This window comes from Dromiciops gliroides, chromosome 4 (assembly GCF_019393635.1).
Source record: "Dromiciops gliroides isolate mDroGli1 chromosome 4, mDroGli1.pri, whole genome shotgun sequence".
NCBI classification, from domain to species: domain Eukaryota; kingdom Metazoa; phylum Chordata; class Mammalia; order Microbiotheria; family Microbiotheriidae; genus Dromiciops; species Dromiciops gliroides.
In genome coordinates this window covers 400324868-400344987 of record NC_057864.1, presented here as the reverse complement: position 1 = coordinate 400344987, position 20120 = coordinate 400324868, and the positions used below count along the sequence as shown (strand labels likewise).

At 41.2% G+C, this 20120-nt stretch overlaps 1 protein-coding gene across 5 annotated transcripts in view; it reads right to left on the bottom strand.

Annotated features, from left to right (window-relative positions):
• Window positions 1–19263, bottom strand: part of TMEM181 (transmembrane protein 181) — a 100304-nt gene extending 81041 nt beyond the window's left edge. For 2 of the 5 annotated variants that reach the window (XM_044000874.1, XM_044000875.1), the window contains exon 1: window positions 2887–3028. In XM_044000874.1, the coding sequence (XP_043856809.1) occupies window positions 2887–2894 (8 nt within the window). In that variant the 5' untranslated portion in view covers window positions 2895–3028. Of the gene's footprint in view, window positions 1–2886; window positions 3029–18505 lie in introns of those variants that run through there. The other 3 variants (XM_044000872.1, XM_044000873.1, XM_044000876.1) reach the window with 3 other exon arrangements.
• Window positions 19264–20120: the final 857 nt, after the last annotated feature.

Genomic DNA, 20120 nt, shown 5'->3' with positions numbered 1-20120 from the left:
CATAATAAAAACAAGAGCACAAACTCAAGCTCTCACATTTGTGACTTCTTGTAACTCTATTCACTGTGGAATCTCTTAATTCTCTTGTCTTCCTTTCTGGAAGATTGCTGAGGGAACCCAGGTGACTCTCATCCCTTCAAAGTAATCTTCATTTCCTGACAAAAGAGCTTTTAGAAACTGACACTTTGGGGCCTCAGAGAGGCAAGCCAATGAAACCCAGAAACTCCACAGATGCAAACAGCTCAAAGCAAGCCTCAAAGTCAGCAGTCTTTTAATAGAAAAACTAATAAAACTCAGGTTTTCCTAATTCCATAGGTTTGGCTAAGGTCACCCAGCCCATCATCATCAAAAAGGCATTTACAAAGTACCTAATTGTACTTGATGCTGGGCTAGGCTCATATGTACAAAGAGTTACAGAAAGCAAATTCTGGCAATCTGAAAGCTTAATGTGTTATAAATCCACCCCCACTCAAAGGGAAAGCCTAAAAATCGCCTTTGAAACTCGGGAGGAGAGGGAAAGGGGTGTAAGCACTGAGAAGGAAGAAACAGCATGACAGAATTAACAAGTTAAAGGTGATACAGGAAGCAAGCTGTAATGGTGCTGGATGCATGAAGGAAGTGGGTGTGTATAAATAATAAAATCCATTTTTTTTTCATAATGCCGGTTTACATTTAGATTGTACCTCTCCTTGGATGTTTTCTCAAGATTTCTCAGAAGCTTATCGGCATGGAATGATCACCTTCATATCCACCCACGGCCTTTTCAATCACTTACTTTTAAATACACAATACCCTTGATAATCCCAGGCTTCACAAAACATTTCCTTTAACCTCAAGTCACATCATCCCATTTTACAAATAGGGCAACTAACAGAGTTCACAACACCAAATAAGGAAGCCGAAAACCATCAGTTTAAGCAGTTCCCTCCTTTAACTGCGACATCTACCCTGAGTTATGAATATCAGGCTGTCATGCAGAGATAAACCCCCTAAAAGAGAGTTTACATTATAACTTCACTTTACATTGTAAAAGATCAAGTGTTAACACCATTCTCTACCCACATAAATCATGCCCTATTCTCCTTCTAAACTTCTTCCTCAAAATGACCTATTTTCTCATTCCAATATTTCTATAACTTTACAGTTAATAAATCAACACTTATTAAGAGCCTCCTATGTGTCAGGCACTGTACTAAGCGATGGGGATACAAAAAGAGGCAAAAGATGGTCCCTGCCTTCAAGGAGGAGATAACATGAAAACACATATATACAAAGCTAGCTATATACAGGATAAGTAGGAAATAATTAACAGAAGAAATTACGAGTTGAAGACTTCCTATAGAAGGGGGAATTTTAGTTGGGTCTTAAAAGAAACCAGGGAGGTAAGGAGGCAGAATGGAGGAGGGAGATTGCTCCAAGCACGCTGGACAGCCAGAGAAAATGCCCAGGAGCAAGAGATGGAGCATCTTGTTAGTGGAAGGGCCAGGAAGCCAGTATCACAGGATCAAAGATTATCCCTTCAGGCGCTAAGATTTAAAAAGATTGGAAAGGTAGGAGGATAGATTATGAAGGATTTTAAATGCCAAAAAAAGGATTTTGTATTTGAATCCTGGAGGAAATAAGAAGTCCCTTAGGAAAAGCATTTCAGTGGCTGAATGGAGTATGGAAGCTAGAGGTAGGCAGACTCGCCAGCAGCTATTCCAATAATCCAGGTGTGAAGTGATGAGGGCCTTCACTAGAAGGGTGGCAATGTCAGAAGAAGGGGAAGCACTGGAGAGATGCTGCAAAGGAAATCGACAGGCCTTGGCAAAAGATTGGATAGAGGGACAAGAGATATTGAGGAGTCCAGGATAACTCCTAGGTTGTGAACCTGAGGGATTGTGGGGACAAGAACGTTACAGGGCAGGGTTTGGGGGAATCACAGATTTTGAACTGGAAAGGAATTTAAAAGTCACCAATTCCAACACCCTCATTTGAGGCAGGATTTGAACCCAGGTCTTCCTCACTCCAAGAGCCAAGCCCTAAACAATGCTGCCTTGAAAATGCTCCACACTATACACTGTAAACTACTTTCAGGCAGAAACCATGTCTTCCTATTCTCAGTGCCTCACACATACTTTTAGTCCGGACCCGTGACTTCAACAAGCTACGGACCTCCTAGTGTGGAAACTCCCTACACCAATGCAGAGCAGCAAACTCTTTTTTAACTGTCTTACTGGAGCACTGAAATGTCATGGGTTTTGCCTCTGGTCCCATGGTTAGTGTGCCAAATGGCACACACGAACCCAGGTTTTCCTGTCGCCAAAGCCATCCCCTCCACCCACTTCACTTGTCCTTTAATAAAAGTTTGTTGAATTGAACCCATTTCCCCCTAAAGACCCTGATGGAAACATCTCAAATGGTTCATCACCTGGGCATCCCTTTGCCCTCCACCTCGTCCCCATCCCCAACCCGGTCCTGATCCCCCGACCCTTTAGTCAGTCACAGGAGGTCGGAAGGCTCCACGTGTACAAGGAGTTGCCCCCGCCCCAGAACGCCCCCCCCCCCAGTCCCCCACGATGGCTGTATGTGCGCTTGCGCGGCGGAGGGAAGGGCAGCCCAACAGAAGGCCCCACAGGTGAGGGGGGCCTCAGGAGCGATGCTGCAAAGGGTGGGTTTTAGCACCAGAGGGAGATAGGATGGGGGGGGCGGGGCTCATTCATCCAGGAATGGAGGGACAAAGGGGGAGGAGGGGGGGAAAGGGACGGGGGTTGGAAAAACAAAACTTGCACAGGAGCCCCCCACATACGGCCACCCGAGGCGCCTCCGTCCCACCTGGGTCCCCTCCTCCCCGCGCCGTCGCCGGCCTAGGTCCCTTCCGCCCCGTCCCCTTCGCTGGACACTCACGGTTCCATGTCCACGCGCCGTGGCGGCTCACGCCCGAGGCCCGGGCCCGGAGCGGCGCCCGAGCCGATGCAGAGGCGGCGGCGATGGTGGCGGTAGCTGCAGAAGCCCAACCAGCCGGTTCCGTAAACTCATCAGAGCGCGACGCCTGCACGCCGGGAGCCGCCGCGTAGCGAGGTCACGTGGCCTGGAGACGGCTCGGGGAGGGGATGGAGCTGAGAGGAAAGGCCCGGGCCCCAGCCTGCCGCGGGGCTGTGAGCACGGGTGCAGAGCCGCAAGTGCTGCCCCTGCGCGCCTCGGGCTTTCTAGTCTAGGATGCATTCATAACCCGAGGTCCACGGAGAAAGTTCATGGGGTAGAGGAACTCGGATGGCCAAAAAAAAAAATCACATTTTTATTTTCCTTAAACTGTAACTGGAATATAGGTTTTCTTTCTGAGTGGGATGGGAAGTACAGCCACTGACCCCTGTAATAGAGACTCGAGGAGAAAGGAGGCCAAAGCACTGATTTTATTTCTTTTGAAAGAAAGGTGTACCACACTCACTGGGACAACCAGGAGGTGTGACACACCCAGAGTAGGAAACCAAGCAGTTTTTATACTCTTTACAGACATCTAATTTGAGCAAAATGCGGTAATTGGATTAATACTATATGTTCAGCAATAAATCTTTCTCCTGGGATGTTCAGCGATAAGTCTCTCTCCTGGGTCACAGTGCCCCAACCTCAGGGGTTCAGCCATAGGTTATTTTGCAAAATTTCCTGTTTCAGCAACAATCTATCATATCTACATAATATCTCGGTGCAGACCCTATGAAGCAATTTTAAAGTTGATATGCCTATATTTAGAAAGGGGGGATAGTAGCTTCACATTATTGCCTCTCTCTAGAGAAAAAAACAGAGAGAGAAATAAGGGGCTCTAAGGGGCTTTAAGACTTTGAGATCAGATCACTAGGCTGAAGGGGGGGCACTTTCCATCTCAGTGGAGGGTCATATCCCTATGTCCCTCTCATTTCCATGATGAATATATTTTAAAGTAAATTTAAAAATAAAATTATCTCTTGTGTATATGTATATGTGTGTGTGTGTGTACAGCATATATACACACAAGAAAGCTATATACACACATATATATATCCTGTTTACAAAGGCATATAGGATAGATAAATGATAGATAGATAGATAGAGATAGATAGATGGATAGATGGATAGATTATAGATAGACAGACCCATCGATCTCGCACATAGGCAGCTAGGTGGTGCAATGGATAGAGCACTGGCCTTGGAATCAGGAACACCTGAGTTCAAATCAGCCTCAGACGTTTATTAGCTGTGTGATCCTGGGCAAGTCACTTAACCCTGATTGCTTCAGTTTCTCATCTGTAAAATGAGCTGGAGAAGGGAATGGCAAACCATTCCAATATCTTTGCTAAGAAAACCCCAAATGGGGTTGTGATGAGTCAGAATCAGTTGAACAATAGACATATGGGAGATTACATCTCTATCTTTCTATCCAATCTACCAGTTTTCAAAGAGGACCAATGAATGACAAAGTCAGCAGCCTCACTCTTCTAGAGTCATGGAAGTCCAGTAGCAGAACAAAAGTCAAGATGACTGGCAGTGGCTCTGGGTGCAGTGGATGACCTTGGCATCTTTGATATCTGACCAAGCTCTAAGTGTTTCACAGGACCTGTCTCAGCTGCCTTCTCGGCCATTAGAATAAATTGTCCTCCCCCCTCCCCCAATTCTGCAAGGAGGTCTTCACATGCTTTGGGATCTCCCTAACTCACTGTGGGGTTTGAGGCCTGCTGGTTACCCTCAACCTGGTTTAGTTTATCTTCCAAGATAGTGTTACTGGGTGTGGCTGCTGTTCGTGCTAGTTTCTTGGAGTCACAGGTGAGCATTGGGTGATGGAGGACACCAAAAGTGGATGAGCAGTCCTGGTAAGGATTCATCAAGCCCTCACAACAGGTGAGGGTGCTAGTCCTCCCTGAATACCCCATACACTGAATACCCAGACACTATATGTACATACACATACACAAAGCTATCTATCTACCTGTCTATCTAATCTTTCTATCTATGTATCTAATTTACCCCTAATTCTAACCCGCATTTAGCCTTTTTTGTGATGAATTTATTTTAAAGGAAATTTTAAAATAACACACACATATATTTGGAGTGTATTGGAGTAATTGTTGAGATAATAGCTCACATTAATAAAGAACATAAAGAGACAATATGACATGGTGGATAACTGGTCTCAGAGTTGGGAAGACTTGAATTTAAGTCCAGCCTCTAACACATACTGACTGTGTGACCCTGAGCAAGTCACTTCTAAGTGCTCTGGTCAACTTAATTCAATAAACATTTATTAAGTACCTACTATGTGCCAGGTACTGTGCAAAATGCTAGGATTACCAAAAGAGACAAAATACAATCCCTGCCTCAAGGAGTTTATAATCTAATAGGGGAGGTGACAAGCAAACAAATATACAAAGCAAGCTATATACAGGATAAATAGGAAATAATTAAAAGAGGGGAAACACTGGAATAAAGAGGGGTTAGGGAAGGCTTCCTGTAGGAGGCGGGATTTTAGCTGAGACATAAAGGAAAACTTTAAAAGACTATAAATTCCAGAAGATATGCCAACTTGCATGGGTAGAGGAAATTTCATCATCCAGGAGTTCCCTATGCTAATTAATCACAAGTCCAGTTGTAGGGCATATAGCACATTCTCTTTTTAAAAGTCTTTTCCTTATGACAACTCTACAAAGAACCTGCTGCAAATATGATTTGGAATTTGAAGCTTAATAGTCAGGAGGAAAGAGGAAATAGCTTGCCTATGGTCTCATGGTTATTAAGTGACAGAGCCAGCCTTCAAATTCCAAGTCTTCTGACTCCAAATCTAGCGCCCTTTCCATTACCATACTACCTGTGGCCATTATCAGCAATGATAATAGCATTGCCTTTTTAAAAAATACATATTTTCCTTCAGTACTAGTTTTATGACTTATGATGACCACATTCATCTCCTGTGGGCAGACTTCTGATGACTGAATCTTTCCAAACTTAACTAGATTGATTCTTCTCCTGTGACAGATACACAGTCTATCATCATTCCCATATTCTTTCAAGATCATTAAGACCTGCTTTGTTCCACACTGGCATAGCCTTTGAGAACCCAGGATTATTTCTGTACCTCAAAGAGGCATTAAAGTAGGACTTCACTGGAGCATATTTTTAATAATAGTTACAATTCCCCCAAGAATAGAATCTATCTTGTAGTTCTTCACCCTATAAAACTATCTGACAATGGAACTTCCTTAGAAGACTTTTAGGCACTAGTATCTCAGATTCTTCATAAAACACACTCCCCAAGAGGTAATGTAACTATTTTCTAAGTAGACTTTTAAGTCTCCTATCTCAGGCTCTTACAAGAGCATATCAGACATCAAAATCAGAGCATGAAAGAAGGCAGTGAATTGATGTTATCAACCTATTAGAAAGCTAGTAATTGTATGCACATGTAAAAATAATCCTTTATTTTGAGAGCTGATAATGTTTGAGAAAAAGTCCTCATCAATTGCTTAACATCAGTCTGATCACATTAGATGAGATGTCCCTGAACAAAAGCAACTGAAATCACACTTTTCTATCCATATGGGAGCTGGGCTATTTTAAAAAATTGAAATAGTACAGCTTTGAAATGGTCGTGACATTTTAAAGAATTGTTTTTGTTTAACATATTTCCTAGGAGACAGAATAGAAGAGAACAATGCTCCCTCTTGCCTAGCCCACCCACCTCCCTTATGCAGCATGTATTCAGGAGCAAAAGTCATTAACATATGCATCTTTCACATCTGGAGAGAACTGTTTCTGGAAATGGATGACTCCATGATTCAGTAGGTGACTCATTTTCTTTTCCCCATCCAAGGACATTTTCCTAAATAACAAAACTGCATGGTGTCCCCAGTAGAAACTGCAGTCTTCCCTTAAATGCTGCCGATTTTTATGCATAAGCCAGGTCTTCATAGTTACTATTATATACACTATTTAGGCAAAAGATTCATGCAACCCCAGGTATATAGGTATATAAAACAGATATACCTAACCTTTTACTGTTAACCAAAATTTCCACAACCCCCACATTCAGTTATACAACTCCATATGGGATTGCAACCCACAGTTTAAGAAGCTAGGATCTATGCCCTCAATGATATAGAAGCAACTGAGACAAGAGTAGGCATGGCTAGCCTGCTACTTCTAGAAAAGGATGCCATCTTGGTGGAAGACTTCATATGAGATAAACCATCATTTTGCTAATCACTGACATGCTCCTCTCTCCATAGTGTTACCAAACCTACTCTATGGGACACTGAACCTTGTTGGAGGCCACTTCTTAGACCCCATTTCACAACTCCTGCCTAACCCCCTAGTTTTGTTGTTCTTGATGAACAGTTGAAAAGGGGGGCAAAGTGTAAAGATAATGAGATCAACTTTGAACCTATTGTGTTTGAGCTGCTTATAAGTTATTTATGTGGAGTTGTCCAACAGGCTGTTGATGCTTTGGGACTGGAGCTCAGGAGAAAGAATAGGACTGGATATGTAGATCTGCAAACAGATGATGCTTGAAATAATGGATGCAAAAGAGATCAAGGAAGTCTTCCCATACCCAAATGAAGAAAGAACTTGGGGTTAGTAAAGCAATTATATAATCCTAACCCTAATCAAGGACAAGGGCTGGATAGGTTCTTCCTCATTTAGGCTCTGTGCCTTGTTGCTCTTCAGTTATAGCTCCTGCTTCATCCAAGTATTTTTAGATTAGATACAGACAGTTTGGTCCAGAAATTCCTCGGAGTCTAGGCTTGGTTAAGGAACTCTTCTTGATCCCCTCTCGTCATCTATTTCCTAAGGGGCTGTATACACACCTCCATGCAGTCATACTCCAAGGAATGAAGTCCTTACATGTATTAAATAGCTTCTCTCCAATCGCCCAGTTATGTTCTTTCTCCCCTTCTCTCTGCTAATCCTTAAAAAAATTCAAGGGTCTATCCTACCAGGATGAACTGATCCTGTCAATCAGTTATCCACAATGGGGTGTCAGTGGAACAAATTTAGGACAAGACAAGGTTCCTTATTCAGGTGATATTATCATTACAAAAAAAAAATGTCCTCTTCTACGGATGGGTCAGTGTGATGTTTTATACCTTGGATAGGGAAATATCCAGAGCAAAGTTCTCATCAGTGGGAAAAAAGTAGAACTATTGTGTTTTGTATAAGGAGACACCATCAGTACTAGAACAAAGTCTTCATCAGTGGTGGCAGTAAAAACACAGGAAAAGGTCTAGGTGCACCTACTTCACATATAAAAAGACAACTATTCAACAAGCAATCAATAAATGAAACAGTATTGAGGAAATCAGTTCTAGCTAGGGATCAGTTTGATTCCCAGCTGAAAAGACAATTACTTTTGTATCCTTATAAGCAAATTATCAGAAATTAGTCAAATTTTTATTAGAGTAGAAACTATAGCAAACAGAAAAAAACTAAAAGTAGCATCATTTTTTTTACATGCATCACAGAAAGAACAGCTGTTCTCTGGGGAAATGCTTCCTACAGAGGCCTTTTGGAATTTAAGAAGCAACCCAAAACATCTAATGGAAACTTACACACTACTTCACATTGTTTAAAAAGGAAATGTAGATCTAAAAGAAGCAGCAGAGTAACACTATGCTAAAGTAACACCACCATTCCATTAGGGTACCATATGGATGACTCAGTGCTAGCATGCTTCCCTCCAAAGCATAAGGTCTGGTTTCAATTCCCAGCCCTGCACACGTGGTTTCCCCAGTGCCTTGTATATAGTAGACACTTAATAAATGTTCGTTGAGTTGATTTGAATATTTGCCTATATGGAAATGCATAAACCTATGAATGAAAGCCTTTAGGTGAACATAGACTATAGTGGAATATAAAGAAGCTCCCTTAATAGAATGCAGGTTCCTTGAGGGTAGAGACTGTTTTTGTCTTTGTGTCCCCTGAGGTCTAGAATAGTGCCTTGCAAAGGTAGGTACTTAATAAATGTTGGTTGAACTTTCTGACTTGAAAGTTTTTAGAAAGAGAAGCAAATTATACTGTGGGAGTGTAATGTATGCCACTGAAAGAAATAGAGCATATGGACAATGTTTTCTAGATACAGATAGCTAAAATAATACAGAGATAAGATTTTGTAGTAATAGAGGATTTCAAACATATAGACATTTGCTAGAAGTTTCACTTCACTAAAAATGAAACAACTGAGAAATTATTGACTTGTGTTCCTAACAATTTCATCAAAAATGTGGAAAATGAGCAAAGGAGAAATCACAACAAATAAATAAGAATTAAAGGAAATTATCTAAAACCATCTTGCCCAATTTATGCTAACAAAACTAAAAATTTTAATGAAATGGATATCTATGGAAATATAACATAGTCAGATTAATAGAGCAAGAATTAGGGAATTTAATCAAGTGTAAGAAAAGTAAGTAGAACAAGCCATAAATGAAATATCCCCCCCAAACCCACCCAGATTTCAAGTGAATTCTATAAAGCATGTAAAAAATAGTTCATTTTAATACTATATAAACTGCTTGCAAAAATGGGAATGGAGAGGGAGACAAAGGGGGAGAAAAGTTTTCTACCAAATTCTTTCTATGATAAAATCTGGTCTCAGTGCTTAAATCAGGGATAAACTAATAAAGAAAGAAAAAGGGATGAATGTCTCTAATGAATATCAATGCAAATATGTTAAATAAAATATTAGCAAAGAGGATACAACATATCAAAAGATTGTATAATATGGACAGATAATATTTATAACAGGAATGCAAGATTAATATTAGGAAATAATTAGGAATCTAATATTTGGAAAACTATAAAAATAATAGTCCATATCCCAAAAAAATAGCCAAAATCACAGCTTTGACATGTTTTAGCTGCTAAAAGAGAAAGAAAAAAAGCTAATGGAGAATTAGGGTTTTTTAAGATTTTTTTTTTAAGTTTTCCACAGTTCGTGCAAAAGAATCTGGATCAATCACAAAGTCAAAGAAGGATATGGGAGTCTCAGGCTCTTCTCTAAAATAAGTCTGCAGTAATCCCAAGATCCTTTCTACCTCCTTTTCTGTAGCCTCTTGTTGGGACTCCTCCATTTTTTTCAACTCAGCAGGCATGGCCCTTTCTTCTTCTTCTTCTTCTTCTTCTTCTTCTTCTTCTTCTTCTTCTTCTTCTTCTTCTTCTTCTTCTTCTTCTTCTTCCTCTTCTTCTTCTTCTTCCTCTTCTTCTTCTTCCTCTTCTTCTTCTTCCTCTTCTTCCTCTTCTTCCTCTTCTTCCTCTTCTTCCTCTTCTTCTTCTTCTTCTTCTTCCTTCTTCTTCTTCTTCTTCTTCTTCCTTCTTCTTCTTCCTTCTTCTTTCTTCTTCTTCTTCTTCTTTTTTTGATGAGGCAATTGGGGTTAAGTGACTTGCCCAGGGTCACACAGCTAGTAAGTGTTAAGTGTCTGAGACCAGATTTGAACTCAGGTCCTCCTTACTCCAGGGCCGGTGCTCTATCCACTGCGCCACCTAGCTGCCCCGAGAATTAGTTTTAACAGAAGTAAAGTAGAATGTTCTATTTTCAAGAGACTAATACTGTTGTGTGCTAGTCAGACCACATGCCTGAGTATTATGTCTAGTTCTGAGTGGGTAAGGATAAGAACCTGGAGAACATTATGATGAGAGTGTCTGGGAAGGTGAGAAAGGTGAAAATCGTGTCCTGAATGGGTGTTGGCTGAACTGGAAATATTTACTAGAGAACAGAAGATTTAAAGGGGAGGGTATAGCTGTCTTCACAAATCTGAAGGATTTTCATGTGGAAGAGGGAATAGAATTGTCTTCTGCTGTGCCAAAAAGAGGCACATTTTGCCTTAGTATAAAGAAAATACCAAACGGAAATGATAGTAACTAGGGATATCTTGAAAAATTTGTGAGTTCTTTGTCATTAAGAGTGTTTAGGTAGAGAATCAAAGACTCCCTATTCAAGTATATCATAAAGAGGATATTGTATTTGAGATCCTTCCTAATTCAGTTGTAGATCCCCAAACTAAATTTTAAGTTCCATGAGGGCAGGGACTTCAGCTTATCAAAACTTTGTATCTCATTAGGTGTCTAGCACATAGTTGATGCTTAAGTAAATTTTTCCTAAATGGAATTGAGCTTTGAGTCCATTATTCTATGAGCAGAAAATATGAATAGCAATGTTCATACCCCAAAATAAATTGTGCATTTTTTCAAAAGTTTTTTGTTGTCATTATATTTGGTATTTGTTGTTTATCACACCTCCCTAAAGTAGAAGTCTAGTGTTCAAATAACTAAGCAGAAACCCAATTTCCTAGAAATCCTTTAACTCACCATGCAGTCCCCTAGCATACCTGTGAGTGTCTGGCACATCTAAGATCATGGACAAGAGAAAGTGCCCACAGTTCTAAATACAGAAAACTAGGCCTGAAATAAATGGAAAGCACACACACCACCAACAAAGACCACCAACAAACTGTCAGAGCACAGCCAGAGCACAGAGAAACCCTGCTAACTCTTTATGTTCCATAGGCAGCATTCATTTTTAGTGTTGGCTCTTCCTCACTGGCAGAAGTGACAGTCCCTGCTGAGCCTGGCAGAGCAGCAGGGCACTCCCAAAGAGATTTGGATGCTTCCCACATAAGATAATTTACTTTCTCATAATTTTCCTATAAGGAAGACAGGATTTGAAAGTAGTCTTAGGCGCAATAATACTCCCACTTTATGACAATCAAACTAAAAAAAAATTCAGAGATTTTGTGACCTGGACCTCATTATACCATGAGACAGTGGATCATACAGGATTTTAGTCCAAAATTTCTCTATGTTGCCCAATTGCAAGATACCCACAAATATCACTGATTTTGAACTGGCACCTAGTTGTTGCTATGAGGATAGGGCTCCACTGATTAAATTATCCCACCTTACTTAAAAATAATTATTTTTCTTAGGCAAGAACACCTCTAGATTGAACAAATCATTTGGGACAGAGGGTGAATAGGGCCTGAACATCTTGAATCAATCAAAACCAAAGCCTTTGTATGAAGGACTTGGTCACTCCCTAAGGGATTTATATAAAAGGAAGGAAGTTTCAGAGCCAGATAATCAAGATTCCAAGGCTCTAGAATCAGAGTCAAAAAGAACAAGGAGCTGGTTCATCTAGAGCTGAGCCAATAACCAGCAGCCTAAGGGCAGAGTAAGAAGAAAGAGGACATAAAGCTAAACTATGGCAGAAAAGGGATATGTCAAGGAAGGCCATTGGCTCTACAGGTGGGTACCTTGGAGCCCAAGACCCGGGTTAATATTATAAAGGTTCTTTCATACTCAAGGACTGAGGGAAATCCCAAGAAAAGGCCTATATTCCCCCACTTCCAATGACTGGGTATCCACACACCCTATAATATAATCTGCTATTTTGTTAACAGTATTTCCAGTAACCTCAACCACAAAGGCAAGGAGTTAACCACAGATAAATATAAATGTAAGTTGAGGCAGAGTTCCACCTCTGCCTAAATGTGAGGAATTTTCTTAAATGGGGACTCAGAGTGATTTTAATTGAACTCATAATTTTTGGTTTAAAATAAACTCCCTAAAGCTGAAGAGAAGGGAACCAAGCGGACCCCATGGGCCATTGTTTCGCTTCTAGGTTTAGAGTGAAGCTAAGTATTGTAACAGTGTATATACATTGTCAAAGAACCAAGAGTAGAAATTTGGATGTCCAGAAAAAGCTATTAAGTGACTCAAAACAAGTGTTAAGATAAGGGGGCTGCTGATAATACAACAAAAATTGTCCCCACAATAGGGGCCTTGGATCAGAAGAATTGTTTGGTCTACACATGACAATCCAGCTCCTATCTCCATTACTCTGCACAGTCTGTGGCCGGTGCCTAGAATGCACTGTTTCTCACTCCTGCCTCTGACTCCCACATTTTCTTCAAAGCTGAGCTCAAACACAGCCTTTTTCATGGCCCTTTTGTGATCTCCTAAACTCCTAGGACCTTCTCACCAAAATTTCCTTTCTTTTATTTTGTATGGTATAGTGTATGGCCTCAGAACCAGGAAGACCTTGTTCAAGTCCCATCTTTGTTATATACTGTCTGCATGAGTTTAGTAAGTCACTTAGCTTCTCAATGCTTTGACAACTTTCAGGCCTCTAACTTGCAGAGAAGGTGCTGACTGTTGTAGAGGGAATTTCCTCATCAGTTATGGTATTTTCTTTGCCATTGAAATCACAGGTCCAATATCTTTCCCTGTTTCTATTTATTTTGACATATTTTGTATATGTTATATATAAAATTACACACATAGTACATATATATGTGTATGCATATATACACACATTTGTGTGTATATATACATATATACACATACACATGTGTGTGCTATCTTCCCAATAGAATGTAAAATCCTTGAAGACAAAGACTGATTTTTTTTCTTTGTGCCTCCAATGTCTAACCCAGTGGTAGGCACATAGTAGACACTTAGTAAAGTCTTGCTGATTGATTGATTTGGAAGTTTTCAATATCTTAATCTTTGCCAATATTTTTCTCATGTCTATTTGGGTGTATAGAATAGAGCTACTGAGCTATAACTTTTTTCTGGTTTTGTACACCAAAGCTATAAGAAGCAAAGAAGAAGATGCTTCAGCTGCAACAAAATGACTTTCCAATATGTTTTCTCCAATTGACCATTCAGGGGCAGTATGGCAGAGTGAAAAGGTGCCAGTATCTGGAGTCAAAAATGTCAGGTTTGAGTGTCCACTTAATTAGCTGTGTGACCCTGGGCAAGTCACTTAAGCCCAATTGCCTCACCACCACCCCCCAAAAAAAATCTTAAAAAAAAAATCAGAGATGTTGGAAGGGACATCTACTAGGAGTGTGTATAGTGGAATTAAGAAGAGACATTTGGGAGGGGCAGCTAGGTGGCGCAGTAGAAAGAGCACCGGCCCTGGATTCAAGAGGACCTGAGTTCAAATCCTTCCTGAGACACTTAACACTTACTAGCTGTGTGACCCTGAGCAACCCCAATTGCCTCACCAAAAAAAAAAAAAAAAAACAAAAAGAAGAGACAATTGGGGATAAAATTATGATATCTGAAAATGAAAGTGACAAATTAGTAAAACTATTGGCCTCAAATTCCCCAAGAACAGGTCTTGGGAAAAACCTGCTAACTAAATTTCAGAAGTTTTTTATGTATATGAACTGAATCAACAGTTTGTGTTCCTTTCATAGGACTGTGAGTCTTGAGATCATACAGTTGTTTTTCAAAAGTAGAAACTTATACAGGTAATATGCAAATAGTTGCAAAGTTAACTGATAAGTAAATAGTCCTTTGGAAAGAGTGCCTTGGAGCAACTAGGTGGTGCAGTGGATAAAGCACAGGCCCTGGATTCAGGAGGACCTGAGTCCAAATCTGACCTCAGACACTTGACACGATGTGTGACCCTGAGTAAGTCACTTAACCCTCATTGCCCCACAAAAAAAAAAATTAAAGAGTGCTTTAACAGACTTGTTTTTCCCCTCTCCTGGTTGCTAAGAAGCTGCCCAGCACTTTTCTGAAAGCCCTGAGATCCCCCTGAAAGAAAGAATACTAATCAGAGACATTACAGGCAGTGTGGCATCTGATCACAAAATGTCCTGGAAGTCCTGAGGTACCCCAGAGACAGTATAAACAGCTTGAAAGTAGGGTGCAGGACCCTTGGGTTCTAGTCATAATTCTGCATAATTCTGCTGTATGCTCTAGAGCAAATCACTTCACCTCTCTGGCCTCAGGGTCTCCACTGGTAAAATGAAGAGGCTGGATGAAATTACTTTTAAGGTTCTTTCCAGATGTAACATTGTACGTCTGAAGAATAGAGGTAGTAGCTGTCATACTTTTTGTAGCTGGACTGTACACTCTCCAAATAGAAACCCAGCAATACTAATAATACATACAATAATTGTTTACATTTAATTTAGCACTTTTTCATTCTGCAAGTTCACAACATCTGCCTTTTACAATTATGCTGTGCATTAAAATGATGGCTTATTTCAGAACTCTGATAGATATTTTTCTTCTACAAACCTCTTTGGTTTTTTATGAATGACCACTGATGAGAAGTTAGTACTTTCCTTTCTCACTAGGCACAATTTTCAATAGCATAAAGACAATTATATCAACTGAAATAACTGGTGGTACTGGTCCTAGTGTCTAAATGCATCTAAGACAGAAAATTCAGAAGCTCTCGTGATATTAGCCACAAAATTGGGTCCAAGTTGATGATTGAATGAATTATTATTTAGAGACATGAGTTTCCTCCAAATCTAGTACATTCTCTGGGTATGTATATGAAAACTAGCTCAAGATGGCACCTCTACCAAGTTGGTATATTTCCCAGGAACCAGATAATTAATTTGGGCAGCTAGGTGGTACAGTGGATAGAGTACTAGGCCTGGAATCAGGAAGACTCATCTTCTTGAGTTCAAATCTGACCAACTATCAAAAGATACTAGCTGTGTCACCCTGGGCAAGTCAGCTTAACTCTGTGTGCCTCTGTTTCCTCATCTGTAAAAATGAGATGGAGAGGCAAATGACAAACCACTCCAGTATCTTTGCCAGGAAAACCTCAAATAGGGTTACAAAAAGTTGGACACAACTGAAAAACGATTGAACAACAACAAAATCAATTAATCACTTGTCATCCTTAAAAGAGATAACTATTGGGGCGGCTAGGTGGCGCAGTGGATAAAGCACCAGCCCTGGATTCAGGAGTTCCTGAGTTCAAATCCGGCCTCGGACACTTGACACTTACTAGCTGTGTGACCTTGGGCAAGTCACTTAACCCCCATTGCCCTGCCCCCCAAAAAAGAGATAACTATTAAAATTAGAATTGTAGACTTTGAAGAGATCTTAGAAATCATTTAATTCAACTATTTTACAGATGAGGAAAGGTATAAATGATAAATAAATTATCATAGATAATAACAAAATAGATAATGACTTGATAGCAATTAAAGGTTTGTAAAACATTTTAGTTGAATGACCATATTTGATCTTCACCAAAACTTTGTGAGATAGGTGACAGATGACATAAAACTGGGAGAGACAGTTAATATACTAGAAGAGAGTCAGGATCCAAAAAGATTTTCAATAGGCAAGAACCATTGATATAAACATAAATTTAAGAGGAAAAGATATAAAGTCTTAACTTTGGGTTGAAAAAATCAACTATGTCAGCTCAAGATGAGGGAGGTACGACTAGATCATCTGAAAAAGACCTAAAAGTTATGATGGAGTGCATAATCAAATGAACCCACAGTGTGATGAGGCAGCCAAGAAGGCTAAAGTGATCTTCAGGGGCATTCAGAGAGGCATAATGTCCAGGATTTGACAGATTATAGTGCCACTTTACTTTGCCCTCATCAGAACACATTTGGAATATGATTCCATGGTTTGGAGTATGGTTCACTTCTGTGAGCAGCTAAGTGACATAGTGGATAGCACATTTGGCCTGGAGTCAGAAAGATCTGAATTCAAATCTGGCCTCAGACACTTATTAGCTGTGTCACCCTGGGCAAGTCACTTAACCCTGCTTCAGTTTCCTCATTGCTAAAATGAACTGAAGAGGGGCAGCTAGGTGGCGCAGTGGATAGAGCACTGGCCCTGGATTCAGGGGGACCTGAGTTCAAATCTAGCCTCAGACACTTGACACTTACTAGCTGTGTGACCCTGGGCAAGTCACTTAACCCCAATTGCCTCACTTAAAAAAAAAAAAAGAAGTAAAATGAACTGAAGATGGAAATGGCAAACCATTCCAGCATCTTTGCTAAGAAAACCCCAGATGGGGTCGTGAAGAGTTAGACAACTGAACAACAACAACAACAACAGCAACAACACTCAATTCTGTGCACTATATTTTAGAAAGAATATTGACAAGTGGGAGAATGTCCAGAGGAGGGTAAAGTGTATGCCATATGAGGGACAGCAAAAAATATTGAAGATGTTTAGCCTTGTGGGAAAAGAAGATTTAGGAGGAACATGATAGCAGTCTTCAAATATTCGAAGGTACAGCTCATTATTTTGCTTGTCCCAGAGGGTAGAACTAGGGCAATTGGTTAAAGTTACAGACAAGCAAATTTAGGCTTGGTGTAAGGAAAAGTTTAATTATTTTGGGGTGTCTGAAAATGGAATGGGCTGCCTCCAGAGCTCCTCCTCTCTAGAGGTGTTCAAGCAAATGCTAGATTTCCAATATTCAGGTCTGTCATAGTAGGGATCTTGTTAAGGTGTAGGTTAGATTAGATAGCCAGTGATGTCCCTCTCAACTCTGAAATTGTGTGATTCTTGGAAAGGATTCTATGATCACATATTAAAACATTTGATCGGGGGCAGCTAGGTGGCGCAGTGGATAGAGCACCAGCCCTGGAGTCAGGAGTACCTGAGTTCAAATTCGGCCTCAGACACTTAACACTTACTAGCTGTGTGATCCTGGGCAAGTCACTTAACCCCAATTGCCTCACTAAAAAACAAAAACAAAACAAAACAAAATTTGATCAGGGTCACATAGCAGCAGATCTGGAACTAGAACGGAGTTCTCATATCTAGTAGAATGTTCTGTTCCACTATATCAGCCTGCTGTGCTAAAAAATGTTCATGCATTTGCATGGTTGATCATGTTATAACTAAGATGAAATAGTGACTTGAGAAGTCTTTGTCTAATGCTTTGACTCTACGGCAATATTCTACAAGTTCTCAACTGGAATGTTAATTAAAATAAGTCAACAAGAACAAAACAAAAGAACACATCAAACACAAGGACAACCAAAACAATCACTCTTCAAATATACCCTATGGTGAACAGACAGTGTTCGTAGGTAGCTCCAGCAGGCCTAAAGCATAAGCAGGGAACAAGCATAGTGGAAATGATAGGAGGGCAGAAGAGGAAGGGAAGGAGGTGCTGACAGCAAGAGAAAAAAAGATGGAGGGAAAGTGCCCAGGAGGCCTCCACAGAGATTGCCTAAGGGAGCTCCCCGCCCCCCCCCCCCCGCCCCTTTTTCCAAGAATGAAGAATGGTCCTTCGTAAAGAGTTCCCGGGATGATGACTGCAGGATTTCTAGACCAAATCTTCCAGCCTCAGAAATATTCTGAGAACTCCAGATGGGCTCGGACTCACCTGTCCAAGCCCTGCAGCCATAACAACAGGATGGACAACCGCTCCCATTACCAGACATGCCTTGGCAACTCAAGAGGTCGGAGAACACGGTTTCTCCTTTTCTCTGAGCCCAGCCATTCCCGGGAGAGGGGCTCGGGGACTTTCATCAACCGCTAATAGAGCCACTGGCTTTTCAGTACACCCCATTTGCACTTCTACCAGCGTTCTATACATGGCATTGACAAACAGCAGCGGCAGCTGCCCTAAAGCCTCTCTCCCTCCTCTTCCCCAGCCTATCTCCATGTTTCCCTCATGGTGGCAGCGGACAAGGCAGCGACAGCTCTTGTGCTATGACCGGCTGGGACATCGGAGAAGGCAATCCCACGGGCCATTAGCTCACCCTACCTGTAGTAGCGATCATCTTTGTAAGGGGTGAGGTCCTCCTTCAGCTCTTGGTATGCTTCACCGAGCCTTTTGCAGAAGTGCTTGAGCTCTCTGCAGAGAGGCTTCTCAAAGGCAGGATAATCCGTGTCCATCCTCCCCTCAAGTCCCCACTGTGCGCCTTCTCTTCCTCTTGGTGCTTCCTGACGCTAGGTTCGCCGAGCTCTGGCCAGGCACAGCCAAGTCCTCCTGCTCGGTCCTTGCTGAATCCGCTTTTCTCTCCTCCGCTTACCAGTGCAGGTGGTTGGGGCGCCCTCCTTCGTTCTCCTCTCTTTCCTTGCCTCCGCCTTTCCCCCTTGTTTCTCCTCTTGCCTTAGGGTTTGGAGTTCCTCTGAGCAGTTAGATTTGAAGGGGAGGAGAAAAGGGAGGAGCAGGTAATGGAGGAAGGGAAGAAGGAAGAAGAAAAGGAAGAGGAAGAGAGTCTGGACTCAAAATACCATCGCCCCTTTTCTCCAATTCCAGCTTTACAATAAAAGCGTCGCCTCTTTGGGTAAACCTGTAGTCCTAGTTAGGGTGGGGTGGAGAATGGGGGGAGGGCACTGATGTCTCAGCGAGGGGGAGGGCTGAGAAGGGGAGAGGGGCTGCGCCAGTTGATGATGCTGTATCTGCAGAGAAGAGGAGGGGGCCCGAGGGATAAGCATCAGTTCAGCGCAAGTTCATTTTGTCGCTTTCATTCTCATTAGCTCATTTACAAAATAATAATGGACATCGATATTCCTCGTACTGAGAGAAAGGAAGAAACTGGGGAAAAGAGGGGAAGAGAAAGGAGGGGGGAGGGGAAAGAACCCTTTTCCTAATGGGAGGGGTACCTAAACGAACTGCCTATGGGTTTCAGCACCATGGACGGTACTTGGAGCCTACATTCACTCGCGTTTTGGTTCCTGCTCCTAACTTATCATGATTATTATTATTAAAATACATGTTTATTGATATTTTTGTTTTTATATCGTCTAATTTGCCCCTGTATCCCTCGTCTCCATTCCAGGAGAGACCTCTCATATAACAAAGATTTAAAAAATATTTTTATTAATGAGGTATGGTATTGTACTCAGGAAAACATACACTATCCAGAAATGAGTCTCTTAACAGAAGACCCAAGTGTTTCCTGGAAAACCAGATGTAGGTGGGAAACACAGAGGAAAGAAAGAAGCATAAGATGCACCACATTCCTAGATTTTTCCACCTTTAAAAAGATATTGTAATTATGAAAAATACAAATGCATCTCTATATAGATTTTTGTAAAAGGAAGCATGGTATAGTGGGAAGATGGTGGATTTGGAGCCAGAGAATATGGGTTCAGATCTCAGATCTGCCACTTATTACCTGTGACCTTGGGTGAGCGGCTTCATCTCTCTGGCCCTTAATTTCCTCTTTTGTAAAATTACAAGGTTAGACTAGATGGCCACTAAGTTTTCTATCAGCTCAAGATCCACGGTTCTAAAGCATAATGAAAAGAACACAAAGCCTAAGTTCAAATCCTATCCCTAAAGCTTACTACTTTTGTGACCTTGGGCAAGTGTCTTCCTCTGTAGAAGGCACCTCTTTTAGTTTTCTCCTTTAGAAACGAGGGGATTGGGG